General features: G+C 33.5%; 3 protein-coding genes and 1 pseudogene across 3 annotated transcripts; 2 read left to right on the forward strand and 2 right to left on the reverse strand.

Annotated features, from left to right (window-relative positions):
- The first annotated feature begins 3,167 nt into the window (after positions 1-3,167).
- On the forward strand, positions 3,168-10,817 carry LOC113758792 (MACPF domain-containing protein At1g14780-like). The gene is made up of 8 exons (XM_027301514.1): positions 3,168-3,544; positions 3,674-3,915; positions 5,597-5,798; positions 6,193-6,267; positions 8,104-8,287; positions 8,610-8,779; positions 9,111-9,175; positions 9,853-10,817. Exons 1-8 carry the CDS (start codon positions 3,308-3,310, stop codon positions 10,466-10,468), a joined length of 1,791 nt encoding a protein of 596 aa, XP_027157315.1. The 5' UTR covers positions 3,168-3,307; the 3' UTR covers positions 10,469-10,817.
- Positions 10,818-14,198: 3,381 nt separating this feature from the next.
- On the forward strand, positions 14,199-15,930 carry LOC113758794 (UPF0481 protein At3g47200-like). The gene is made up of 3 exons (XM_027301515.1): positions 14,199-14,581; positions 14,683-14,803; positions 15,211-15,930. Exons 1-3 carry the CDS (start codon positions 14,199-14,201, stop codon positions 15,928-15,930), a joined length of 1,224 nt encoding a protein of 407 aa, XP_027157316.1.
- An 836-nt stretch (positions 15,931-16,766) lies between these two features.
- Positions 16,767-20,585, reverse strand: LOC113758787 (annotated as a pseudogene).
- A 2,726-nt stretch (positions 20,586-23,311) lies between these two features.
- On the reverse strand, positions 23,312-27,130 carry LOC113758788 (receptor-like protein EIX1). The gene is made up of 4 exons (XM_027301510.1): positions 26,833-27,130; positions 25,816-26,748; positions 24,446-25,608; positions 23,312-23,507 (listed from the first exon to the last, which is right to left on the reverse strand). The coding sequence occupies exons 1-3, from the start codon at positions 27,128-27,130 to the stop codon at positions 24,446-24,448; spliced, it is 2,394 nt and encodes a 797-aa protein (XP_027157311.1). The 3' UTR covers positions 23,312-23,507.
- Positions 27,131-27,978: the final 848 nt, after the last annotated feature.

Below are 27,978 nucleotides of genomic sequence, written 5' to 3' on the forward strand. Positions count from 1 at the left end.
ATATAAACTAGTATTATTCATAATTGAAATTCAACATAAGATTGGTACGTGTCGTGTAAGAAACCTATATATGTCATAGCTTTAGACTATATCATTGGAAATTTGTGTTGAAAATATAATTTAGACAAATAAATAAGGAGAAGTAATTTCTCAAATTTGAAACGATGTGTCGGCTGGAGAAGATACGTGCAGTTTCCACCTCATTGGGCGATTTGAATGATTCAGTCTTGCAAGTCCCCATTGACTTGAGCAATTACTCTATATCTGTACAAATTAACAGTCATGTTTAAACCCCTTTAATTAACTAGCAAGACCATGACTTTTTTGTTTTTGTTTTGGGGAAGACCATGACTTACTTTTTGGTAATCCAAATGAATAGGAAAGATTACTTGTTTGAAATTATTGTACTACTACACTATGATGTTGTATTTTTAAAGTGCATGAGAATGAATACAAAAAGAAAAAGAAAAAAGAACTTCAAAATAGTGACGGATTAATCTGCTTCTTGAATCTTATGGCGCCAGTTGTTTTTCGTCAAATGTCAATCATAAATTGATTTTATTAGAAGTTTAATGAGCCCGTCATTTAGCTCTATTTGTGTTTTTAGTCAGAAGGTAGAATATATATCATTGTTATATTCATGGAGTATATCATTTCGCAGCAGACTTATGTTTTATTTTCAAAGCAAATGGGAAATGACTTATGTTTTATTTTCAAACATTGCATTTATTTCTCGCCACTCACTATGTAATACCATATTGAGTTCACACATAAAAGGGAGAATTTTGAGTTCAAACAAAATGGAAAAATATACACTTAAATTACTATGTGAATATATACAATCACAGCTATTACACCTTCAGAATTAAGATACTTTCCCAAATATACTGCACCTTTTTTCAAAAAAAAAAAAAAAAAAAAAAAAAAAACTAACACATGATGTGTTTTTTTTTTAAATGAGTATCCATTAATCGCTCATTAATCAAATCGTTGTTTAAAAGTGTAGATTCAGATATTCCCGTATTAGCTCTATATTTTTATTTTGAATGCGAAGTAAATACCCAATTAAAAATGACATGTATTGACTGAAACTTTCTATAACGAAGCTAAACACTAGTGTCCATCAATAAAAGTTAAAAGTTTGATTATTTGAATGAACGGACCACCTAATTTTGCAAGTTACAAGCATTTAGGACAACAAGATCATCCTCAGGAAGGCCAATTGGACCAGGTGCTGAAGAAAATCTTAAATTTTCCATCCATGGAGAATGTTATGGATTAATTTAAACTAGCCTACAACAACCCTTTGTTTCCCTTTAATCTTGAGGTCTATTATTAATGCTTCTCCTGCGGCATTTTCCCAAAAGACAAGGTATCTTGAGTCTATAACAACAATGCCTAATAATTTGACATAAACTAATAATCCGCTTCGTCATTAGTTCCGTGCAAGCAAAGCTCTTGATAGAAAGGGAATGTTTTCCGATTTGCAGGCCTAGTTGGATGAGTGGATGAAGGGCTAATTCTACTTTGCACCCTTAATTATACTCACTTTGATTTCTAAACTGTAAAATGAAACACTTTAGTACGTAAAGTATAAAATTTATAACATTTTAGTACCTAAAATACAAAACCTAACGCATTTTAGTTTCTAAATTATTAAACCTGTCCTACTTTATTCTTAAAAGTATCACATTTATCTCACTTAAAATATAAAACCTGCCTTACTTCTGTCAATAATTTTACTTAAGTAAGATAAATTGTATAATTTAGAGATTGAAGTGTCTTATTTTAGCTTGTAACTCAGTGGTAATTAAGGGACGCAACGAAGATGAAAAAGTGATTATTGTACCAATCTTTAAACTTAAAAGGAGAACTGACATCATCTTATTATTGTAGGACTGCAATTTGTGCAACATTTTGGGATCGTACAGTTTCTGTTTTCTTTCGCTTAATATTCTTTGGCCATATTGTCCTTTTCTCCCTTTAAATAATGCTAAGTAATGCTAATCAAATTGAATACCTCATTCTCAAAATTCTAACGAAATTTGGCTTTTCAAACCACATTTTTCCATGTATGTTTGCGAACTTTTCAAATTGTGTAATCAAGAAAGGAACGAACTTAGTAAGTATTTTTGTTAGTCAAATTTTCAAAATCCCTATACTCCTTTTCTGGATCCGGTTCATATGTATCAAGCAAATAATAATCTTTACCCCTGTTTAATCAATTGGCATAACTGAACAATATTGACATATTCTTCGCAGCATTTAAAAACCAGCAAGCTTTGAGATTTCACTTTCTTTTTTAGACTGGACCTCAGCCTTAGACCCGAGCTTTTTAGGTCAAAGTCCAGCTCCATTTGTTTCAGGAAATTAAAACAGACCAGGAAAAATGTACTCTAGTGCATGTGCAAACCTCTGTATTTTCTTGTTTAAATGTGTAGGTTATATATGTATTGTCTCACTCAAATTAAGACGTATTGAATTGATCCATATGTTAAAACTATTCTTTAAATACTCGACCAAGTAGAAAAACAAAAGTTAAACTTGAGAGACCGAGTCTTAGATTACAATAATTTCATCCATTTTAATGGAGCCATCATGTGTAACACGTATTCACTAATTTGTATGAACATACATGAGTTTGATTAATTTCACATGTATATAATTCTTCTTCTTTTAGTTCAAGTAAGACTCCAAACTTTATACGGAAAAACATATGCATATAATTCTGGCTAAAAGTTGGGGAATACACGGTAATCCTTCAAATTCACGTTCACATTGCTATGCAGATGCATGAAATCTCAAACTAAAAAAGATCTATGCAAGTTAACCAGTCATCCCTTTCGCTGTTTCAACCGTCTCTTGCCCTTTTGATATCTGTGTGAAGCCAAGAATGCTAATAGAATCTTACACACTATACACATCTAGACCGAGCAGTCAAAGTTTGTTGCTGGGCCAGCCATGTATACAAGAAAACAACAAAGGGAATGAAATTTCCTAATTTCCTACTGGTATCTTTCTCTTACCAAGTCTTGTCTTTTATTCAACTCTTTACATTTTCCAGCCTACTTTGTGCTGAATAATAATATAAGGAAACTATATATATATTAACTCATCAACATTCTCAAATTCAACGGCTTTCTTCTATTCCTCAGCAGCTTAAAATATTTTCTAAACTTGAACATTATTTTTTTCTCTCCCTCTCTCTCTCTCTCTCTCTCTCTCTTGCTCCCTCTCCTCATCAATTAATGCTTGGAAGCATCAAGAACTTGATTTCCATATAGAAAACAAAAGGGCAGAACGAGAAATGACAGAAGGAATTGTGGAAAGGGCTCTTAACAGTTTGGGCAAAGGATTCGATATAACATCTGATTTTCGACTGAAATATTGCAAGGGAAAAGAAAGGCTGGTTTGGCTTAATGAAAGGGAGACGACAGAACTTCTTGTACCGGGATTTGGAGCCTTCAGAGATGTCTCAATTGATATCAAGTGTGATAAAGGTGATCGAACTCGATATCAATCCGATATTCTTGATTTTAGCCAGGTAATTCTTCTTCTTCTTGTTATTGATTTCATCAGATTTTGTCAGAACTCTGAAGATAAGCATGTTCGGACCAGAGTATTAAAATTTTTGGTTTTACTAGAATTCCTGGTTTCAACAAAATTGTTGCAGATGTCAGAGTTTTTCAACCAGAAATCCTCAGTTCCTGGAAAAGTACCATCAGGGATGTTCAACTCAATGTTTGGATTCCAGAGTGGCTCATGGGCAACAGATGCAGCAAATACAAAGTGTTTAGGCCTTGATGGCTATTTCATTATACTCTTCAATGTCCACATTGATCGGTATCCTCTTGTTCTTGCTGACGAAGTCCGGAATGCTGTTCCTTCCACCTGGGATCCAGCTGCTCTTGCAAGGTAATAATCCTTACACTTCTGCATCAGTGTTACACGCTAGCCTGTTTTTTCATGTTTTTGTGGTTCTTGAACATGAAGCATAACTATGAAATCTTAAAAATCTGGCATTATCCTTAAATTTTTATGCATTATTTTCTGCAAACTGCTTGCTATCTAGTTAACATAGCATACCCCATCCAATCCCTGCAATAACAAGAAAAGCAAGCAAAAAAGAAAAAAAAAAAAAAAGAAGAAGAAAAAGGGCCATTTTGGTGGAGAGGGGTGTAAATTATTTTGATCGGACTAAACAAGTAACTTATCAATAAGAGGGCAGTACAAGTTTAGCTTTTTTTTTTTTTTGTCAATAAGTACAATTTTAGTGTAGGATAAAAGTTTCTCTTCCAAACTTCTTGTCAAATATAAATGTATATGTACCACTTTGAAAGGTGCACAAATATCAATATCAACTTTAGATAATGAATTTAATATTTTGGCTCTCTCATCCACCAAAATGGAGCAAAAGGGCATTTATTAGTTTACCAATGGAAGAATGGGCACAAGAAAATTGATAGTACTGTGTAGTTAATTGGCAGTTTTTTTTTTTGTCATAAGTTAATTGGCAGTTAAATGGGCAATATTTGGCATGGTTTGGTAGGTGTCTGACACCATACCTTTACCTCATCCACACTCAAAAAGAAGTTGACCTAAAATTGCAGGTATTCATGCAAATAGCTAAACTTGACCAAGTCAATAAACTTTTCCAGTAATTTCGGTTGTTGAAAAAAAAAAACTTTTACACAAATAAAATATACGTGCCTTTGTTGCACCACAACTAACATATATGCACACAATTAATGTATACTTTTTCAATTTATAATTGGGTATATAGTCCTTCCAATTAAGTCATCAACATCTATTACAAAATTCCTCTTCCTTTTTTTCTGGGGAGATCAAGAATATTCCACGTAGAATCCACCCATAAAGTCAGCAAAATCGACGGCGAATACCACAAGTTGCTTTCTCAACATGATAGGCTGGATAGCAGCCAGCCAGGGCTTTTGGTACACATGCTAAAAATCTGGTGGCTATAATTTTCCACAGGGGAGAGACCTTTAATCAGTTCATCTCGTTTACAAGAAATTAATGAATGAGGCGATTATTCTGCCTCTTCTTGTATTTGCTAACAATGACCTGAAGATAGCTTCTGCAATGGTCAAGAGTTAGATTTGGTAAAAATTCAACAACTTTGAAATTTGCTTCCTTGGTTGAAATTTGGTAAAAGATTTGGGATAAAGAATTAAATATTTGCTACAGAAAATTAATTAAAAAAAAGGTACGTCGATCAATGAAAATAGCTGCAAATCACAAAACATCCTCTAAACATCGTTATGAATTTGGTCAACATTTTGTCTAACATGATAATATCAATTATGACTATTTTCCCCTCCAACGTCCAAATCCAAGAGGAAAAAAAAGGACAACTAAATTTGGCCAGGAGAAATGACTTGCATTTGGCTGGTAGATGCTATTTTTATCGTGTCTAAAAGTGATTAAAACCTCTACTTTTTCTTTTTTTATTTTTAAAAAAAAGTGAATAAAATCATTGACGATATTGTACAACAATGGAAGGTTATGACACTTAATTGAGATATTGATGACAGTTTATAAGTAATTATAATGATTAATTGTTGATGTTTGACAGATTTATTGAGAAATATGGTACCCACATTATTGTGGGACTAAGCATAGGTGGGCAAGACGTGGTGCTAGTAAGACAAGACAAATCTTCTAATTTGGAACCATCTCAACTCAAGAGCCACTTGGATGTTCTTGGAGATCAGCTGTTCACTGGGGCATGCAGCTTCTCTCCTCATCAATTGAAAACCAGAGAACAAAAACAAAAGGTTTCTTAAATTTGCTCAAAAACTAATTTCTCACTTCCTCCATCTTGATATTTTTCTTGGTTAAAAACAAAAATTACCTTACCATCAAGCTAGGTAACTCCGTATTACCCTCTTATAAAAACATGAAGACAGTTTTTTTTTTTTCTTAATGTTTTTGATCAAACAGCACTCTTGCATAGCTTTTATATTTGGAAGTAATATTCGATAGATATCTGGTTTTCATAACAATGAAGTGTAGTTCAGATGGTAAGACGTTTTACTTAATCATGATTGATCTTCTTTAAAAAAGGAGGGGAAAAAAATAAGATGTCTAGTTTTCATGGTGAAAATCTTGTAATTTGTCTAGTTTTCACTAATAATCATCTATTAATTTAACATGGTACTCTGAATACAGGCACCTCAGGCTTTCAATGTGTTCGATCCACATCCTAACCCCTTCAACAGCTTCTCATCAATCACAACGAAAGATGTAGGTTCGGTTCATCATTCAGTGATATTTCTTGTTCATTCATATCTACATATTGGGTTGCTGTTGTTGAAATTAATGATCGAGTAATCTAATGTTTGATGCCAAAATATTTAGGCATCAAGAATAAAGAAAAAATAATCTAAACAGTATACCATTTTTATGTCCCTAATAATTGTGCCATGTCAACTCTTCCACTGATTGGTCAACTCGGTGGTTGTGATCTTTTATCGGGAATGGGGTACACTTGGTCCAAGAATTCATGTTACCATGTGAATATTTGACCTTTGGTGAATCTTAATGCTTAAATGGTAAATTTAGTTAGTATTCCTAGAAACTTCAGGTCTGGGAAGCAATTTATAATTTTTTTTCCAAAATTGCACTCTATTCCCATGACTATTTTCTTCAAGGATCACTCACAATTTTGCTAGAAAGAAGTGAATTCTCAAGATCTTAAATGAACAATCAGGTATTTGAATTCTTCAAGACTCCATAAGGCAGCTAATGTGGTGGTTTCTCAAGGTTATATAACATTGAATTGTCTGACTGGTCTTGGAACAAAAAATTATTAGAGTCTGATGAGCATGGTCCGAAATATGAGTGTAACAGGAGAAAACTCTTAGATTCTTTTTCACGGTCAGATTCATGATCCGAACCTGACAGTTAGGAATAAGAAAGATGAGAGGATTAAAAAAAAAGAATGATTGAAAAAATGCGACACACTAAGGAAAGTTTTAGTATATTAAGAACAAAAATGAACCTTTGGAGCTTTAGTTCTGAAATCTGAGGTTATCTTTAGTCTGGTCCCTTTAAATTTAGAGAAATTTAGTTTCTCAAAAGTTAGTAAATTAGTTGGTCCCTCCATCTCATATACCTCATTACTGAATAATTCAGTGCATTAGAGACGATTGAAAGACTCAATTAACAATCGAAGGAAATGTGACACATTAACTTAGAAAACTGAAAAGCTAAGAGCCCAAAATTGTAGTTTTCTAATATCTTAGGAACTTTTAAACTATTACTATTAAAGAAAATCAAATTCAGGGTATTTTACAAAAGAAAAAACACACAAACAGCAGTGTTCTCATTTGGCTGTTAAAGATCAAAAGACTAAGGTTCCGTTTGATAAAACTGAATCTGAATTCTGAAGTTTGAATTCTGAAATCTGAATACTGAAACAATTAATTTGCTGAATTTTAAGCACTGAAAAAATATATATGAATGTCTGAATTTTAATTCTAAACCTATTTATACTATTTGATAAATATTTATAGCTAAATGCTTAATAAATTTAATTTGACAATTTTGCCCTTATATCCTTTCATTCAAAAAAGAAATAGAATCTATGATTTAATTAGTTTAAAATTGTTAGGTATGAAAATGACAATATTTATTTTTAAATCAAATTAACATAAAATATGAAATATATTATATGAGGAGCATGGAGAAGATATAAAAGTCATTAAAAAGGGAGAAAAGAGAAATTAAAAATTGTTAGATAGAGAATATTATGTTGTTTAATTAGATAAAAATTTTGAACATAATTAATAAACAAGGGTAGATTTGGTAGATAAGATAAGGTAGCTGAAATAAATTCTATTGATTCTTATCAGAATTAAGCATTCAGTTAGGATTCTTGTGCTGAAAAAAATACACATAGGTTCAGCACTGTTTAACAAGTTCAACAAATAGATTTCATTTATCAAACACTCAAAACATCTGAATGTCTGAAAAAATTCAGATTCAGCACTTTTTTATATTATCAAACAGACCCTAAGAAATGAATACACTATTTGATTAAATTATGTTTCCAACCTGTGATATGAATATATTCTGCAGGGAATAACAGTTATATGCTCAAAAAGGGGTGGTGATACTTCTACTAGTACTCATTGTGAGTGGATTCTAACAGTTCCATCAATGCCAGATGCAATCCATTTCAATTTCATTCCCATCACCTCTCTGCTCAAAGGTGTGCCTGGCAAGGGCTTCTTGTCACATGCCATCAACCTCTATCTTCGTTGTAAGTTAATTTTATTACATGTATATGTTAGCTTTTGCATACTTTTAATTTAATTCTTTGACATGCATGAATTAGTAATTCATAAAAAAATGAATTAGTAATTTATAATAGATAATTTTGTGTTGTAATTGAGAAAACTGCATAAATCATGGGTTGTGTTATAATTATATATTCAACGACAAAATGAAATTGAAAATGGATCTTTTTCCACATAGAAAAAAGAAGAAGAGGAGAAGAATACAAATAAAAGTATAAAAGCTTCCACTCCATTGGGCTTGAAGTCATTAGTGAATAACTGGTGTTGTATATGCATGATCTGCAGATAAACCACCAATTAATGATTTGCAGTACTTTCTGGACTTCCAAGCCCACAAAATGTGGGCTCCAGTTCACAATGATCTTCCTCTTGGGCCAACAAGAAACAAGGCTCGACAAAACCCCACTCTGCATTTCAACTTCATGGGCCCTAAGCTCTATGTCAACACCTCTAAGGTAATTATTTTTATCTTTTTCTCCTTTTAGTAAATATAAATATTATAAAGATAACCTTTTTATACATTGTCAGTGCATAATTTTATTTGTAATAGCAGATTTAGATCATGACATATAATATGAATTCAAATTTAAAATTCAAATCATGCACTTATGGCATATATCTGAAACTGTTACTATAAAAAAATTATTATGTTGCCAGTATATAAAAAGTTAATCTATATTATAATATATAACTCATGTTCTTGTTATCAAAGGAATAACCGTATACTAAATAGATTCATTGGTGATTATAATTTGTATATGAATTAATGGGACAATTTTGCTGTAGGTTATAGTTGGAAAGAGACCGGTAACGGGAATGCGGTTGTACCTGGAGGGTATGAAATGCAACAGGTATTGCTTGACAATCTCAATATTGGTGAATATATGCACTAATGAATGAAGTTGTATTTGTTAGCCTAGACAAAGAGGTTGTATTTAGTTTTTTGAAAAAAAAAACCAAACTGTGGTCAATTTTAATTTTAGAACTTCACTAAAATAATAGATGGATAAAGCATGCAGACTTCAATCATTTTTTTTAATGGTTATCTGTTTTTCCTAAACCAGGAGGACCTTTAAGTCCCTCTTGCGATGCTGGTTGAGGGATCAAATTCCCTGCCAACATCAAACACCAAGTATTCTTGGCTTCTGGCTTCTCAAATGTGGTTTCTGACAAATAATAATAATAATGGTTATATTTTTTCCTGGTGAATTAGAAGAAACAACTTATTACTAATGTTTTAAGTTTTTAGATTCTTTATATCCAAGTTATCAATTACTTAGTGTTTTTTTCGTTATGATTCATTGTACATTATGTCACAAATTCATCTTTTTGTATGCGTTTTTTTGTGCAACAGTTTATTGATTTTCATATTAAACAAAACTATATATACAACTTAATAAACATTAATTTTTATTCTTGCTTTTTTTTTTTCAAAAATTTTTATTTGCATTGACAGGTGATCAATCTTGAAATTATATTAATAAAATTGGCTAGCATTCTTATTTAACAAAAATTGGACTTTTATCAGGTTAGCAATACATCTGCAACACTTATCAAATGCTCCAGTATTATTCCAAGACAAGATCAATGACCCTCTAACATGGCGAGGAACAGAAGAAATCACGGATGATCGATATATGGAAGCAGTTCAATCGAAAAAATTTTCACATATATGCACAGCCCCTGTGAGATATGATCCAAAATGGGCTACCAAAACAGACGAAGCATTCATTGTTACCGGGGCACAAATCCATGTTAAGAAAGAATCATCAAAAACAGTGCTACATCTTCGACTGTTATACTCAAAGGTCTCAAATTGTTGTGTTGTTCAATCAAATTGGATGCAATGTCCATCGGAAAACTCCATCAAGTGGAGCATTTTCTCAGCCATAAGCACGTCGATTTCCGGTACTTTGGATAAGGAGAAAATGCCCGCCGTTGTGGTGGATTCTGCGGTTTATCCGACAGGGCCGCCGGTGCCAGTGCAAACACAAAAGCTGTTGAAGTTTGTAGACACTTCACAATTGTGTAAAGGGCCTCAGGATAATCCAGGACATTGGTTGGTGACAGGAGCTAAATTGGATTTGGAGAAAGGAAAAATTTGCTTGCATGTCAAGTTCTCCTTGTTGAACTTATGTTCTTGATCAGACCAGGAAATGTCCACATATCCAAAGGGATATCCAAATTGACCTAAATTTTGTATATATAGTTTTGTGTTAATATATAGATTTTTGGTAAGATATCTACTGTGGTGGAGGTCAGGTCCATTGGTCATACGATCCCAGGAAGTAAAATGCAGAAGACTAATTATGAGGTTTGGACTTGGAGAAACCATAGGCTTGGAGAGTCTTGGAGAGTCCTCTTGTAGATTTTGAATTTTATGCAGAAGCTATCCCGAAATTGTTTATAGGATCCCTTGGTTTGAATCAGAAATACTTTATTCTTTTTCTTGTGATTTAGTTGAGGTGATTATACATTTTTGTCTAGTGATCTTGATCAGTTGAATTGTTCAAACCTCATCTTGGCTAAGTTTCACACCTCATAGCCTTTTTTCAATACGAAATTGTAAAATTTAGTTAATAACTCAAGGGAAAAATCAATGGAAATGGTATGATATGAAGACAATCGATGAAGGCAACATAATAGTTTCTTTTTCTTTTTAATCTATTTATACCTAAGTGTATCAATTATGAGAATATCATAATGCATGTGTGAGATGTCCTTTTTTGTACAAAATGTATTTACATGATATGTCAACGCCTTAGTATAAATGGGTAACAATAATTAGTCAGTGTCAGATAAGGAAAAAAATGCGTCATTTTTATTAGTCACTCCACCTAGTGTGCACTTCATAATGAATTTTAATTCATTAAATTTCCTTTTTACGAGGCATACACAGACGTGACACCTAACTATTTAGTGATAAAACCTGAGTATAAATAAAAAAGACGATTCAGGCTCAGTACCTTATTATTACCGGTAATAGTTCACTTACTTTGCACGTGATTATATTAATTTAAATATAGCATCTTTTATATAATTTTTTTTTTGTAAAATTTGATTATTTACCTCATAATAGAGTATTTTATATTTTCAATTTCTTTAAGCAATCGTTGTTACAAAGACTATCTAGATTCAAACTCTTTGATCTATTGATTTTTGAATTTATTTTGAGCTTTTTGGTAAATTATGGATTCAACCTTGATAAAAAAAAATTTAATATGGTCATGTTTCACCAAAATTGTTGTATACTCATACTATTTTACCATTACATCATAATATTGTATTTTTTAATCGAGGATAAAAGATGTTAAACTAAAAATATATGTACACATGTCAAGTGTGAACTTAGCAAACAGAATTCATAATTATTAGTAAAGTAAAGACTTAAACAATAAAATTAATTTCCAGAGGGGTATTAGAGTAAATGAATTGGCTTGTTAAATTTTGTCATTCTAATTGTTTTTGGCACACTTATCCCTTCCATAAGCTCATTTTCCAACTAGAGTCTAGATGCGCCTTTTTTGACTTGAAAATAATACTCATGAATATGTTTCTAATGAAATCAGTAAATTTTAACAAATAAAAAAAATTTGTATCAACATTTTTAATGTTATTTGCCATAACATTTTGAATGTTATTTTTTTTTCTTGCTAAGACAACCAAAGTGCAATTGTATAGTTAGAATGAAGTAATCATTTAAGAGTAAAATATATGAACCGTGCTTATATCCAACTTTGTATGAATATTTAATTATTTTAGTTTATATCTTTCTAGTTGAACTTTTTAATTTTTTATAATTTGAATTGAATAATGTGAAGTGCATTGTTGAATTTGAATTATTTACATTTTTTCTAATAGCTAGTTTGGGAATTTAGGAAAGAAAAGAAAAGAAGAGAAATCTTAAGTTAGAAAAGAAAACAATAGAGTAGAAAAGATTGTAATATCTTTCCTATTATTTGGAAGTTTTTGAGGACAAAGAGAATGATGTAATTTTCCTTTGTTTGGGAGTGAAGAAAAATAGAAAGAAAACATCGTGCTTTACATAAAGGCCCTTAAATCTTGAATTTAAATGAATATTCTATTAGGTTACATAGTTATATTGTAACCTTTCAAGGTAAAATTGGTATATGAAATATTTCACGTACTTGACCCACTTCATTTCTCTCGTTTTCTGCCCAGTTTTGGGCGGATAGCTTTTCTGTCTTGAAAGGGATATGATATTCTTCATTTTCTTTTCAATTCTTTCCCATCCAAAATTCCAAATGTCAGAAAAATTCAACTTCCCTTAGTAATTCTTTCCTTTCTCACCAAATTTGCCCTTCCAAATGAGCTGTAAGTGTTATTTAGGTTAACAAAGAATGTAAATGATTTAGACAGCTCAATTATCTTAGATTGGCTATTTAGTTGTCAACTGAAATTCAATTATTAGAAATAGTTGGATTCTTTTATTTTGGTTTTGTTTTTGTATTTCTTCATATTGATAAACACCACATAATTATGCATATGTCTTGTCATATCCATATCAAGATTCTTCAAATGAATATGGACTCTTTTCTTTTTATCTTTTTTCTTCTATTCTAATAGCATCTATTTTCTTGATACTCATATTTTTTACGATATTAAAATTGCGGCTAATATAGTTGGTCACTCTATTTCGAGTAAGAAATTGCTTTGGATAAGAAACTTTGATGCACAGAAGAATTGAAGATGGAATGCAAGGATTAGTAAATAGTTTTAATAGGGAGTTTTTTTTAATTTTAATTACCAACAATATTGAGATCTAATCATTTGGAATGTTTTATATCCTTAATTGCTGCCACAATTAAAATGTAATAACTCTAATTGAAACACGGGAGGATAATATAGACATAATAAAAACTAAGATAAAAAAAAAGTGCCTACACTCTATAATGCTACAAGTCATGATACTTTTACTTTTAATATAGTAGTATATTAGATATCAATCGAAACATTGTAACAATATCTTTTTGCTGATTTTTATTCCGTTTGTCAACTTTGATGATGTAATAAAAAATTAACGTAGTGTTGGTTCGACCAACTGGCTTACTGGTTAAACCAGTGATTTGTTGATTTATACGGGAGGAGCAAAGCATCCATATAAATTGATTCATGCAATTTGCCTATATGTGCAGCTTCTGTCAAGAGATGAGGACAGTGCTGGAGAAAATCGGCTGTTTTGGAATTGAAAGAATGGAATCAATGGTTGATCCCAGGTCAAAGAGCTGGTACGAAAGGAATGTGGAAGACATGCTCAGAAGGACCTCTAAAAAAATTCCAGAGATTTTAGGCTACAGGAAAGGGACACAATTACTTGCTGTTTTGCAAAGAAACTGACGGGGAAATATCCATTTTGCATGTGCTTTCATCAAGATTCAAGAATTAGACTGAAGAAGTACAGAATAAAGATTATTACACATGCGCAAGAAAGGAATATGGGATCCATTTAAATCTATACTAAATCAACATTACTTAATAGTACTCTAACATGTTCTTGACGATGGTTCATAAAAGTTACTCTGATAGAACTTATTCTTTTCTTGATTTCAATAGACCGAAGAGGGGTTAGTTTGCTTTGGAGCAAAGCACAATTCTTTGGTATTTTTACACAAGACTCTATTGTACAAATCAACTTGAGTTATGATTTAGAAAAGCATCTAGAACAGCCCGAAATCAAGATGATGCGCCCCCTGTTGCGTCAGAGATTGATACCAAACTTCTTCCCATAGAAAAGAGATTTTAAAATTTTAAGAGACTCTGTGTATTTCATACAGCACTTCAATGATAGCTCAAGTGTTCTGAGAGCAAGAATTGTCCTGGCTCAAAATCAACCTTCAATCTTGGTTGAAGAAAATGAGTGACAACAGCTGGATAGTTGAGCCGCATGAAAAAATTAGGAGATGGATAATTGAACTGGATCACAGAGTTATGCATGAAGTTGATATTTATTCGGAGAATGAACGGTGGAAGCGGCTGTCTGTTTATCGATTGCCAGCCTCCATTATTAAGCTGAACAGGAACGCTTACACACCTCAAGTTGTTTCTTTTGGCCCTTGTTACCATGGCCATGCTAATTTAAAGCCAATGGAAGAACACAAGGACAGAGCTCTTCTTCACTTCCTCAGGAGATTCCGGAAACCTATTATGGTTTATATTGAATGCTTAAATATAGTAGTAGATGATCTACGGGCTGCATATCAATCATTGGATAATCATTGGCGTGAAGATACAGAAAGGTTCCTTCAACTTATGATTCTTGATGGCTGTTTTATGCTAGAGATCTTGAGGATATTCACTCGAAGCATGGAGGGCTATGCTGAAAGCGATCCCATTTCAGCAATCATGGAATCGTCTACGTCATGCCAGATATTATGCGTGACATGCTCATGATTGAAAATCAGCTGCCCATGCTGGTTCTTCATCGGCTTGTTGCAGCTGAAGGTGCCTCTAATACTCAGGTCTCCTCTCTTGGATTAATTCTACTTTGCACCAACAAACTGTTATCAGTTCTCACTTTACACTCTTTTAACTTATATTTTTGAATAAAATTACACCATAAATTTATCAATTGTTATCACTTCACACCTTACACTATTAATTTGGATAGTGCATACCCTAAAGGAAGCACTAATTTATTCTAAATTACCATAATTTTGCAAAGTATTAGTAACAAAGGTATATAAACAGTACAGGCTTACATCATTTTCCTTCTCATTATTTGCGTTTCTGCGACTTTTATAACATGTTACTGTGTTATCTCAAATCGCTGATTTGAACGAATACGTTAGATTATCATACTCTATATATGCAAGTCTAGCTCTGAGTACATCAACTTTTGAGCAATTGATCTTCATGTTGCATATAGGCAGAGGATTATGTCAACAAGCTGTTGTTTCGCCTCTACAATCTCGACAGTTACAGTCGCCACAAATCCATAGACAAATCCTTGCATGTATTAGATATTTGTCACAGGGTTTTGCTCTTGCCTTCCGATGCCAGTCATCTACGTGGAAAAATATGGCCAAGTTGGGTTCTTGAGAAGACAATTCCATCTGCAACAGAGCTTCACGAAGCAGGAATCCAAATTCAAAGAAGCAGAAGTACAAGTCTCCAGGACATAAGATTCTACAAGGGTGTTTTCTGCGTCACCCTCAAGATTCCTGTAATTGTTGTGGATAATATTACTGAAACATTCTTTCTCAACCTATTGGCTTTCGAGCGTTTACACGTCGGGGCAGGCAGAGAAGTGACTAACTATCTTGCTTTCATGAACAATATCATCCGAGATTCCAAGGACATTAGTCTCCTTCGCTCTTGTGGGATCATCCAAAATTCTCTTGGTAAGGATGAAGTTGTTGCTGATTTATTCAACTCACTAACCAGAGATAATAGCTCAGTTTACGTGGTCGAAAAGAAGGTTATCAAATACTGCAGTAGACCTTGGGTTCGTTGGAGAGCCAATCTTGTTAGGACTTACTTTAAGAATCCATGGGCAAGTATATCTGTAATAGGTTCAATGTTTCTTTTTGCCTTCACCTTTGCCCAGACTGGTTATACCGTAATTGCTTACTATCGGAGGCCTTAGTGAATGTTTAGGCATTTCTTGTTACCAATTTCATGGATATTGATCATCAATTGTTGGTAAAAAGGGTGAAGAAACTTATAAATGTCATTGGAATAAAAAAGATGGAACTCAAATGTTATTAAGTACTGCAATAAAAACATAATTGTTGGTTTCATTGTAGACAGATTTATATCCTTGAACTTAACAAGAAGCATGCGGATAGAATGAACTTTGCTGAAAATCTTTGCATATATTCTCAAAAAAAAAAAAAAAAAATTTTTTGGGATGGAATGTATCTCCATTCTCTAATCATGGTCGCTGTATGGTTTTCCAGTTGGTAAGTTGGAACTAAATCATTGATGTAGACATTCATGAGGTAGTTTTTTCTACATGATTATTATCTGAACAATTTGCCGGTCTTGTTCAAATCAATCCCTGCATGTGTCGATCGAGCTAATTTTAAAAAAAAAAGGAAAAAAAATCATGTGGCCCTCCCAATCCAAATTTGCTTTCAATTATTGTTTTAAAATTTTGCCCTAGAACTTCTCATTTTCAAATCCATTGAATTTCAATATAGACAAGAGGAAACTGTCAAAGTTAAAAAAAAAAAAAAAAAAAAAAAAAAACTATGACGAATAACATCCTAACACTTTAACAAACCAAGACTTGCTGTTCTTTCAGAATTCAATACAGATAAATTTAGATATGCCAAAAAATCAAAGACCTTGGAGAAGTTTGGACCATTGAGTTTAGCTTTGACCGAATTAATTGACACAAATAATTTTACAAATGCATGTTTAACTAAACTAATTAACACATGCCTTCAATAACATCATTTGGCAGCACCAATGACATCCTCAGATGGCCTTGATGAATCCCTCTTGTTTACCTGCAGTCGAAGCAAGGGGAACTGTCAAATTGTCATCAAGTTTTGTGCTGATAGGATGAGATTCCACTAGCCCAGCAACAAGAGACACCACAAAGAATTTGTATACCATTTTCCAGCTTTCTTGAAGGTACCCAAATATCGAGAAATAGTGCACGTACCTGTTGCGCAACCATTTTTTGTCAGAGTACTGTACATCAAGTTTTGATATTTGGTATCAAGACAAAGCAGGAATTACCAGATGGATGCTAAGAAACTAGCTGCTACCATTGAAAAAGTTCCAGCAATGGATTTGTTTTTGTTGTATGGTAATTTCAGGCTCCCGAAAAGCCTCCCCACAATAGGAGCTATACCTGGAGCAGGATAAGAATACAAAATCCAAATACCAGGTAGACACTGGTTCTTGTTTTTATTTTACGGGGGGAAAAACAAGAAATAAGAAAAAAGCATACAAGCAAGAAACAATGGATTTGACTTGATAATGTGGTTAAAGAAAATGAGAATGGATCAAAGAATAGTATCGTCTCCAGCACAAAGGTTGCATACTGCCGCAACAGCCACGGGAGAGTTCTCCAATAAACAACACAGGCTAAGGAGATTGCGGTAAGGTAATAAAATGATGCCTTGAGAATTTGCCTGAATGAAACAATTAGCCAAGCTCAGTTTATGAAGGCATTGAAAGATGTAGAGGTTTTCAATCATTAAGCAATTGGTGAAGAAGACAATATGGAAATTTTGTGCTGCTTAGTTTTTATTGCCTTTTAACAGTTGATTTTACTTGAAATAAATATGTCAAAGTTAAAAACATGTCAATACACTTTAATCAAAGTTTACAATAACTATCTTTTGTACTTTTTCAAAGTTAAAAAGCAAAAATGATATTTTAATCTTCTCAAAGCAAATAATTATTTAACTTGGTTGATCAAACCTGTAAACCTGGGAACCAGCTAGCAACAGGTAAGTTGGATAAGTTGGTTTACAAATATTGAAGAAAAGTTCAACTACGCTTTTTGCACTGGAAGTTGACAAGAATCATGTTTATATGTAGAAGCATTTTGTAAATCCTAATGGTCAGAGTTGCATAATTTTCAAGCCTTGGAACCTCCACACACAACATTCAAAGCCTGTTAAATCAGGAAAATACTGATTGAACATATCGTTATGATAGAGTTGATTAAGCCAACATTGATATGTGTTTGGATCAAATTCAGTTTTGTCTTAATTTGCTACTATAGAATTATATCGCACAATTTATATGACTTTCCTCGTGTTGATTATATTATCAATGTTTAATTGTTATATGTACCCACAAACTATCACAAGTGCTTTTTACTTTTAGCTTTCGATTGTAGCATTAAAGTATCTTACACCATCAGTTTGTAGCATATTGGTTATTTCAAATCCAACAAATTAGATAGATATTTTTTGCTTAAACAGACATAGTACCCATAAATGAATAAAAGTACTTCGATAAACAAAAGCAAATAAGGTGTGTTATAAGGGAAAAGCGATTGGTTGGATAGATCAGAAGGAGGGAGTGTAAGTGAAAGGTCTCGAGTTCGAAACTTCTCACATATTTTATATAAAAAAAAAGAAAAATAATTAGGTGTGTTATAGTCGTTGCATTCAAAAACACTTAGAAAATCAAAATTGGCTTCAACTTATTGATGTGGACAATTACATGCCACAAATTGATAATTTAGAGAGAAAAATGCATGGTTTAAAGGTGCATATTGCAATTAGCCCTAATATTCAACCTGTCTTTTATATGGCTGTTATAAAATGCTGCACAAAACTGCACTAAAGGCTGTTAATCACGATGTATAGTCTTGACGGGAAATGTATTAAATCAACTTGTCAAAAGTAAATCGGCAACCAGAAAGGATATAAGATCCTTCTTTAGCTCGTAGGTTGGAGTCAAACCCCAACTCCTACAGTAAAAATAGAGCTGGCAATTTGTCCCAAGTCCCAATGGGCTACCCATGCCCAAAGGAACTTTGGGCGGGATGGGTATTATAATTTGGTATTGGGTTTAAGTTGGGACACATCCCAACTATACCCATTAATGAATGGGAAAGGATGAGAAATACTTGGGTACCCATTGGGCTCAAATGGCAAGGGCTCCGTTTGGATTAGCTGTTTTTGGTAGGTGTTTTTGAAATATTTTATTGTAGCAGTGTATATGAAAAATATTTACTATAAAATTTTTTTGAAATATTTGATATATTAATATGGATGGGATGTTTCTTGAGTTATTGTATATTACTGTAACATTGTATTTGAAAAACTTATTTTTTGAAAAAAAAGTCAATCCAAACGGAATCTTAGATTCAAAAATTATCTTTAACAATTTTTATAGTCATACCAGCGAATATAATCTAGTAGTCTTCCTAGTCATTATCCACAAGAATTTCCACATTTCAGTTAGTTTAGACCTGTCATCCTTGGACAATGATAAGGATAAATATTCAACATCCTAAGGACCTTGGCCATCTTGATATATGTTGGAATATGGTTGTATATCTATCTTTTCCTTTATTTGTTAATCCAATTTTTGGTGGGAATCTTGAGTATAAAGCACTTGCATGTTTATTTAATAAAACTAAAAGAAATTTAATAAATCAAAAATATTAAAATTATATAAAAATAAAAAATGAATTAAAGGAAAAAAAATATGTAGAAAATGGATTTGGGTATTGGGCGGGATCAATCTAAACCCATCCCAAAATGATCCCGCCCAAGTTAGTCCCAAAACACATATGGGTAAGGTTGGGCCCAAACCCATATGACTCGGTTCCATCTCAAACCCAAGCAAATCCCGCCCATCCCGCCCATTTTGCCAACTCTAAGTAAAAATAATATAATGGGTGTGCTAATGTACCCGTTTGGTATGGATGGGCCTTCTCTGTAGTCCGTTATACAATTTAATTGGATTCCCCATCTCTCTAGAGTAGGATGGAATAGAAGTTGAGTGTGGGATTAGAAAATTAATGTCCTTTACGTAATCTGGTTTAGTGTTCTAGTACATTTTGTTAAGGTGCCAGAACCTATAGTGATCTCCCAATCCGCTCATCAACTTAACAGCCTTCTCATCTTTCCGCATTTCGAGTCCCAAAAGAAGCAATTTGAAAGCGTTGAAACCAGGAACCGTAGCTGCTAAAAACCCTCCTTGATTACCAGAACTGTCAAAAATCATAATAAATTAAATTAAACGCCATTTCTATTCTCAAGCAAATAAGAGTGGCCTCTTTTCTTTTCTTTTTTTTCCCTCTACTTTGTTAGTACGTAAATTTAAATTACCTGAACAGTGGCCAGCAAAGCATGAAAACTAGCCCCATGCTAATATGCAGAAGCTTCCCGTAAGTATTCTAGAAAGGAAAACTCCAAAGAATAATGAAAAAATTTCCTTCGCTCTTTTCTCTTTTTCTCAATACAAAAGTAGTGCTTTAAAATGGCCCTTTCTTTAGAAACTTTTGATACATTGTAACCTTTTAATCAGTTTAAATGTCTTTAATGTTCAATGATTGAAAGTGTGGCATGGATTCTCGTTTGTGAACAAGGCTTAGATTCTTGCCATTTCAATTCCTCCTCCTTCGCAACTATTTTTCAAAAATTAAAAACAAAATGATTGCAATGCCCTGCGTACCTGATCAAGAAGCCCCCTATTATAAATCATTGTCCAGAATGGAGTGGTATAGAGGAGAATACAACGGGTCAATGCAGTAGCAACAGCATCTCCAACAATTGGGTGCTCTCTAAACATCTTGAAAGCCACCAGGGCTGTGCTCATATTCATGGAAATTCTTGGACGTCTTTGATATATTCATGAAAGTATAGCTGAATTTATAATAGACACGTACCTATAGTTGTTAAACAAACCCATTTAACTAAATTTATCCATACCCGCCCATGAATAGATGGATATGTGTATGTTAAATTTTTGTATATGGGTATAAATGGGTTACCCAATAATACCTATTTATTAAATAGATATTATTGGGTAATCCATCAATAGATGGGTATGGGTATGTTAAATTTTTGCATATGGGTATTAAATGGGTATTATTGGGTAATCCATCAAACCCAATTAACCAATTTAGAATTGTCTTCCCACAAATCTCCTCACTTCCCCCACCCATTAACTTGCTCTTTTCTCACCATTACCAATTTATGACAAGTTTTAGTCTCTTTTCTTATTTCTCCAAAATGAAATTTTAAATTTACACACGAAAAAATGCTAGAAGTTCAAAATTTTTTGATTAAGTTTTTATGTTAACTTTTGTAGTACTTAGTTCAAAATTTTATATTCTTATTATTTAATTATTAAATAATATGCAATTTTGCGACATAGAGTACATATGGGAAAAAAATTGATAATTAGGTTTATTGAGCATTATAAATAAATATTTAAAACTAATGGTGAGTGCAAAGGATGGTATAAATTGATAACTTAGTTTGCAAAAATGAATTTAAATAAATTTACAAAAAAGTTAAAATAAATGAGTTATAAATGGGTAATTGGGTTATCCAATTCATTTTTTGACTTACCCATTTATACCCATATAATTAAATGGGTATAAATGTGTTGACTCACTTATATCCATTACCCATTTTACCCAATCTAAACCCATCAAAATCACCCATTTTGACACCTCTACAAGTACCGGGCGAAGTAAAGAGTTGGCCATATGAACAGGGAAGTTGAGGTTGAGTGGCTTGGTGGCCTCCTCATATGAGTGGAGAATTGACCGTACGCTTATCCTTTTTTATTTTTTAATGAAAAACCCTACAAATTAAAAGGCAATGGCTGCCTAAAAATTGTTGACCTCCTCTCCTTTTTTGCCCGAAATCATGAAAATTAGAAGAATGATTGAGTCAATGATTCAAAGAAAATATACTAGGGAGGACAGTTCGGTTGGGTAGTAAGATGAAAGGGGATGTAAATAGGAGTCAAGTTAGGACCTTGACTTACTAAAAAATAGGTTCAAAAAAAAAATACCATTAGCTTCTAGGGATAATTTGGAAACCTTTCCTTAGAATTCTCATAGTACACCTAGACCCTTGAGATTTCCAAAATCTTACCTATTTCCCTGGTTAGTTCGATAAGAGAACATGGCCCAATTAAAGGTTACAAATTGACAATAGTATACTTGCAATCTTAATTAGCTAATTAACCATAAAGCCCAAATATTTTCAACCAAAATATCTAATATTGTGAAAGTCAAATTGAACACTCTTATCATATTATAAAAATTAGAGATTTATCATCCTTTAGAAGATGTAGATCCATATATTTTAACAGTAAACCGACCAATTCCAAACACATATTTTTTTTTAGCAAGTATACTTTAAATTGTATTCAAAACAAAATAATCTTTTGATACATGTAGTTTGCATATAGCCTACACTTATGAAAAAAGGAAAGTTATAGCTCACTCAATATTAAAATATTAATCTACAAATAATCTCTCAGAAAAACATTTAGAAACTACCTATACTATCGATTGGTTTATGTATCCTAGTGCCCCCGGAGCTCAACCCACCCCTCTGTTTTTCTTGTTATTTTTTTTAAAAACCATGCAGGTTTTGTGTGGTAGTTGAACTTTGAAGTATTATGACCCTCATCAATGGTGTGTACAATTGTGAATTTTAATGACGAGATTTGTGGTAATTGAGCAAATTGCTTTAGTTTATAAAGTTGGAGGTAAATCATTTTTATTGTCAAACATAATTTTATTTGCAAAAGAGTTATTTGATATCGCCTGATAAGATTTTCTCCAGGAGGTAGTACAATTCGCATTACCAGGCTGTAAAAGCGTGACTTTCAGCAATACAAATCTAAATTCATTGGTACATATATTTCCTCTCACAAAGATAAATTCTTGAAACAAAGAAAATTGTTTCATGGTAATTATGAAGTAGATTTACAACCTCCGATCAAAAAAGGTGGGAAACACATCTATGCTTTTACCATCACAAATAACATCTATTGCTTTGTATTTTTATTTGGGGTGGTAAGGTGTAAAATTCCACATTTGAATAGATACGTTTTTAATTTTTATTTGCATAAGTAAATCAACATTCCATAAACATAAATATAAATATAAAGCACTAATATGAAATAGGAACATGATAAACGAAAAAGGGAAGTGGAAAAACCAAATGCAGGTAACAGCGTAAGTATTCTCGTGATAAAAAATCATAAAATACATGGAATAATTAGTTTTCTGTTAGAAAAATCCACCATTAAAATGCCCTGGAAAGAGTAGGTATCTACAATAAATATACAAGTGATTCTCATGATATATATATATATATATATATATATATATACACACATACACACATATATATGCTTGTTTATGTGCTTGTCTGCGTTGTGTCCAGGTTGGTAGAGGGAAAGAGATTGTGGAACACTAAAGAGGATGCATGTTCAATTATTTATGAATTGCGAATCATTGATAAAGATTATTAAGTTATTCTATGTTTCTAAAGGATTTACTACCGTTTGTCCAGGGTCTCATACCGTTTGACATAGAATTCACAGCTGTTGAAAGAGGACTAATCCTCAGATTACATCTTGAGATGCAAAACAAAACAGAAAAACACTGAATACTCGAAGCTTAAATACACGAAAACACAACTAAACTACTATTGGGTTCTCGAGGCACCCTGGACAACAGCAGCAGCAACCACTCTGATAGTCGTAGGCCTACCAAATTGAAAGATAACAAAGTACCAAAGTTAATAAATCTTCTCTAGTGAAGTGCCAATTTCAAAAAAAAAAAAAAATTAAAGTTCAAGATTTATAACTTTCTAGTCTGAAATACACAACTTGTCAAATCTTTACTCCTTGCAGTGGTGGAGGAGGTAGAAAACTAATCTAGTATGGAACTGTTCTAAAGCATATAAAACTATTGATGGACATTAGATCAATGAGCTATTATCTTTGTAATCAGGTGTAACTAAAAAAAATTCAATAAAATTCATAACATGGAATTTAATGAAACATAGGAAACAAAATGTAAATATGAATAATAGAAGAGAATTATTAGAATTCAAAATTTTGAGACAGTTGAAACAATTGCCAATAGAAAGCACATAAAGTTTTGTTATCAAGTTTTTTGGGATCGAAAATTTCAAAAGTTAAGGGAATGAAAATTTTGGTCTACAATCATGTAATAGGTTATTGGGAAAAAAAATTTCTTTGAAAGCTACCAATTTGATGTTAGAATCTTGTTGGTAAGCTATTTGGTATCAGGCATCTACTACTTTGTACTCCTGTCTATTAAAATTGGTATGCTATTCTTTTGTTGATATAACTTATTAAGATTCTTTGTTTGAAAAAAAAAAACAAACTTATTGAGCTATAATTTTCTTGTATTGGACAGGCGCATAAAATAAATCCTCAGAAATATTTGGAAAAAACAAATTACGAATCAAAATAGGTTGCAAATTATGAATGTTAAGTTCTAATTAGTTCTCTACGATCAGCATATAAAAGCAAAAAGAATAAGTTAGATGAAGGAATGTCAACAAAAATGTGAAATTTTCAAAGAGCAAATTATCAAAGATAGTATGCTACGGACATTGTGGCTCCTTAGTGTGTGATACGAAAAACAGAGTATGAGTGCTTTTATAGGAACTTACTCAACGGAAATTCCTCCGCGGGCGAGTAGTCTTTACCCAGATTTTGTCACAGGCACTTTCTATAAACTTGAAGTATGCATAGCGCCATGACTTCTTGAAGAGAAGGATTCCCAAAACTCCTGACAGCCCGGCAGCAAAACCCGGTCCTATTCCAGCATAAAACCAAGACCAATCAGATTCCCTGTGGCCTTCATCATCATCAATAGGCCCATTTTTGGTAGGCAATTTGTGTTCCCAGCAGTTGTTTGGGAGCGGTTTGCCACAGAGTCCACTGTTTCCTTCATAGATGGATGGATCGGTCAAGGTTTGAAGCTGATTTCCTGATGGTATTGGCCCTGAAAGTTTATTGTGTGACAAATTGAGAGAGTTCAATGAGTACAAATCAGATAAGCTTTCAGGGATTGCACCGAAGAGTTCATTCATTGATAGATCAAGTGTTTCAAGTTGCTTCAAGTTGCCAATCTTCTTGGGGATCCTTCCAGTCAAATGATTTTGTGAAAGATTCAAAACTTGCAATTGAACCAGTTCCATTATCTCATCAGGGATCTCGCCAACTAAATTATTTGCTGAGAGGCTTACGGAATTAACAAGCCGAAGGCTGTCTTGTGAATACTGAACTTCTCTTCCTCCCTTAATGTCTTGAAGGCTTTCTACTGAATCAATGGTGTAACCTCCATCTAGACCTGATACCATGGCAGTAATGTTGTTAAAGCAGCGAGGAATAAATCCACTCAAGTTATTATGTGCTAAGTTCAGCACTTGAAGATGTGAGAGTTGGCAGAGTGTATCGGAAATGGGTCCATGGAAGTTATTTGACTGAAATCTTAGAAACTTTAACTTTGATAACCTATCCCCAATCCAAGCTGGTATAGTATCCTTCAGTCCATTGTCACCGAGATCAAGAATTAGCAAATTGCTCAGATGCTGCATCGAGGCAGGGAGCTTCCCAACGAATTTATTTCCATTCAAATGCAGATAAGAAAGTTGCAACAAGTTACCCAGTGAACTCGGAATTTGACCGGATAGACTGTTATTTTCCAAGAATAGGTACTGCAGGTCTCGCAAGTTTCCTAGACACAGAGGAACTCTTCCGGACAGATGATTGTTGGATAGATCTAGAGATTCTAAATATTCCAACTTGCACAAGTCTTCAGGGATAGTACCTGTGAAACGGTTATCATTCAGAAAGAGAGACCACAGCGGAATTTGTGAAAATTGTGTGAAAGATCCAAAAAATGAAATATCCAACGGAAACGATTTGAGAGATCCGTCCAATTTGTTAGAGCTCAGAGATATTTCTCGAAAAGGATAATATGAAATATCAACGGAAACTATTTGACTATTTGTCGAATATTTAAATTTGTCCATACCTGTGAAACGGTTATCATTTAGTGCGAGAACCACCAGCGCATGTTGAAGCTGCGGAATATGTCCAGTAAGAAAATTGTGTGAAAGATCTAAATCTTCAAGCTGCGGAAAAGATTTGAACTCCAAAGGATTTCCAGTTAGGCTGTTGCTGGAGAGATCTAATGACGTAATATTATGACAAAGCACTCGAAACCAGCTGGGTATGGTATCTGAAATGCTCGCGTTCCGCATGTCTAACTCCTCAACCTCCTTCTGCGTCCGAAGCCAAGCTGGAAACCTGGGTCCCACAATGATGGATCCCATCCGAATTTCATGGAGTTGAAAAGGAGGAACCCACGAGGAGCTCACGTTCAGCGCGAGTGAGTTTACGGATAGGCCCAGTGACTTCAGCTCTCGGAGTTTCGCAAAATGGTCTTCAGATAGGACACCAGTTACTGAATTGTAACCAACGTCAAATGCTTGTAGCTTCGTTAGCTGCCCAAGATTGGTCGGTATGGTACCATTTAAGCTGTTACCAGACAATGATAGGTTAGTTAATTTTGAAAGCGGCCTTATTTCACTTGGTATTGACCCTTGCACATTATTGTGACTCAGATCCAAATAAGTAAGATTTATAAGTTGGCCTATTTCACTTGGTATTGACCCTTGCAAATTATTAAAACTCAGATCCAAATAAGTAAGACTGCTTGCATTACAAAAGTGGTTTGAAGATAGATCGAGATGAACGAGAGAGGTCATATGGTCAAATAGATCATGAATTGAATCAAAAAGATTAGTACCAACAAGACGAAGATCATGGAGGCCAGTAAGATTACGGAGCCAAGGAGGGGCCATGTAGTTGTTGAAATTATTTCCACTGAGATCAAGGAAAGCAAGAGATGTGAAATTGACATGTGAAAGATGAGGATGGATGAAGAGATCACAACCATTCAAGTCTAGTGTTGTTAGTGAAAGAAGCATGTTAATTGACTATAATCCATCTTGAGCGGCTGCAAGGTTCAACTTAGACAGGACTAGACCTTCTAGAGAAGAGAGCCCAGCAATCCACCCGAGATCCTTAGTGCTCAATGAATTCCACCCAAGATCTAAATACCGTAAATGTGAGAGGTTTCCTAAATGGTGGGGAATTTCACCATCAAATCCTGCACTTGAGAGATTGAGGTATCTCAAGTTTTTCAACAATCCCAAGAATGCAGGAACTTGGATTCCTGAAAAATCATTTGAGCTCATGTCCAAGTATCGCAAATTGGTCAAATTGACCAAAGATGGACTTAATTGGCCTCCCAAGCAATTTGTGCAGTGATAATCATCATACATTGTACCGTGTAGATCAAGTTTCAAAACACTACCACTGATTTTGTGGCAACCAACTCCTTCCCATGAACAACAACCTTCTCCAATCCAAGATGACAGACGATTTAATTCATCTTTCAATCCATGTTTGAGTTGAAGAAGGGCACGTCATTCACTTTCAATACAAGTGACATTTGAATGGTGATAAGCTTGTTTGCTGCTACCAAATGGGAATTGGCTAGTGATAGGAAAAGAACTGAATAAGAAGAGTAGAAGTAAAGATGAAGAATTACAAAGAAGATGACGCTCCATTGGAGAAAGAGCCATTTGTGTTTTAACTCGTGATTGTTTGTGTACTTAAATAGTGGTTGGTTGGTTGGAGAAAATTTTCTTGCTTAAGATCATAGCTATTGAATGAAGGACCAAGGAAAGGTTGAATTGATGCATGAACGACCAAAGAGGTTATTGATATATTTTGCAGTTTCCTTTTGAGGTGGAATCGTGGAAGTATTGCATTTTTAGCATCTGCTAGGACCATGGCTATGTATCTAACTATGACCATTCAAAAGTTGCCGCAATTGGAGAAAGGAATTTGGCTATATTTCAGCCTAGGCATGTCTCCATTGGAGAAAGAGCCACTTGTGTTTTAACTCGTGATTGTTTGTGCACTTAAATAGTGGTTGGTTGGATTTAAGATCATAGCTATTGAATGAAAGAGCAAGGAAAGGTTGAATTGATGCATGAATGACCAAAGAGGTTATTGATATATTTTGCAGTTTACTTTTGAGGTGGAAGTATTGCATTTTTAGCATCTGCTAGGACCATGGCTATGTATCTAACTATGACCGTTCAAAAGTTGCCGCCTACCTATC

The sequence above is a fragment of the Coffea eugenioides genome, unplaced genomic scaffold (assembly GCF_003713205.1).
Source record: "Coffea eugenioides isolate CCC68of unplaced genomic scaffold, Ceug_1.0 ScVebR1_71;HRSCAF=358, whole genome shotgun sequence".
NCBI lineage: Eukaryota > Viridiplantae > Streptophyta > Magnoliopsida > Gentianales > Rubiaceae > Coffea > Coffea eugenioides.

What these genes read in the sequence shown, in the direction of transcription:
- LOC113758792 (XM_027301514.1), top strand. Translation starts at nt 3,308, where the DNA reads ATGACAGAAGGAATTGTGGAAAGGGCTCTTAACAGTTTGGGCAAAGGA. An exon ending in ATATTCTTGATTTTAGCCAG is followed by an intron (nt 3,545 to 3,673) that starts GTAATTCTTCTT and finishes AAATTGTTGCAG; the next exon opens with ATGTCAGAGTTTTTCAACCA. An exon ending in CATCAATCACAACGAAAGAT is followed by an intron (nt 6,268 to 8,103) that starts GTAGGTTCGGTT and finishes TATATTCTGCAG; the next exon opens with GGAATAACAGTTATATGCTC.
- LOC113758794 (XM_027301515.1), top strand. Translation starts at nt 14,199, where the DNA reads ATGAGTGACAACAGCTGGATAGTTGAGCCGCATGAAAAAATTAGGAGA. An exon ending in TGGCGTGAAGATACAGAAAG is followed by an intron (nt 14,582 to 14,682) that starts GTTCCTTCAACT and finishes ATCCCATTTCAG; the next exon opens with CAATCATGGAATCGTCTACG. An exon ending in AAGGTGCCTCTAATACTCAG is followed by an intron (nt 14,804 to 15,210) that starts GTCTCCTCTCTT and finishes TGTTGCATATAG; the next exon opens with GCAGAGGATTATGTCAACAA.
- LOC113758788 (XM_027301510.1), bottom strand. Translation starts at nt 27,130, where the DNA reads ATGTATGATGATTATCACTGCACAAATTGCTTGGGAGGCCAATTAAGT. An exon ending in TGGGCTCTCTTCTCTAGAAG is followed by an intron (nt 26,749 to 26,832) that starts GTCTAGTCCTGT and finishes TAACAACACTAG; the next exon opens with ACTTGAATGGTTGTGATCTC. An exon ending in AAATGATAACCGTTTCACAG is followed by an intron (nt 25,609 to 25,815) that starts GTATGGACAAAT and finishes ACCGTTTCACAG; the next exon opens with GTACTATCCCTGAAGACTTG.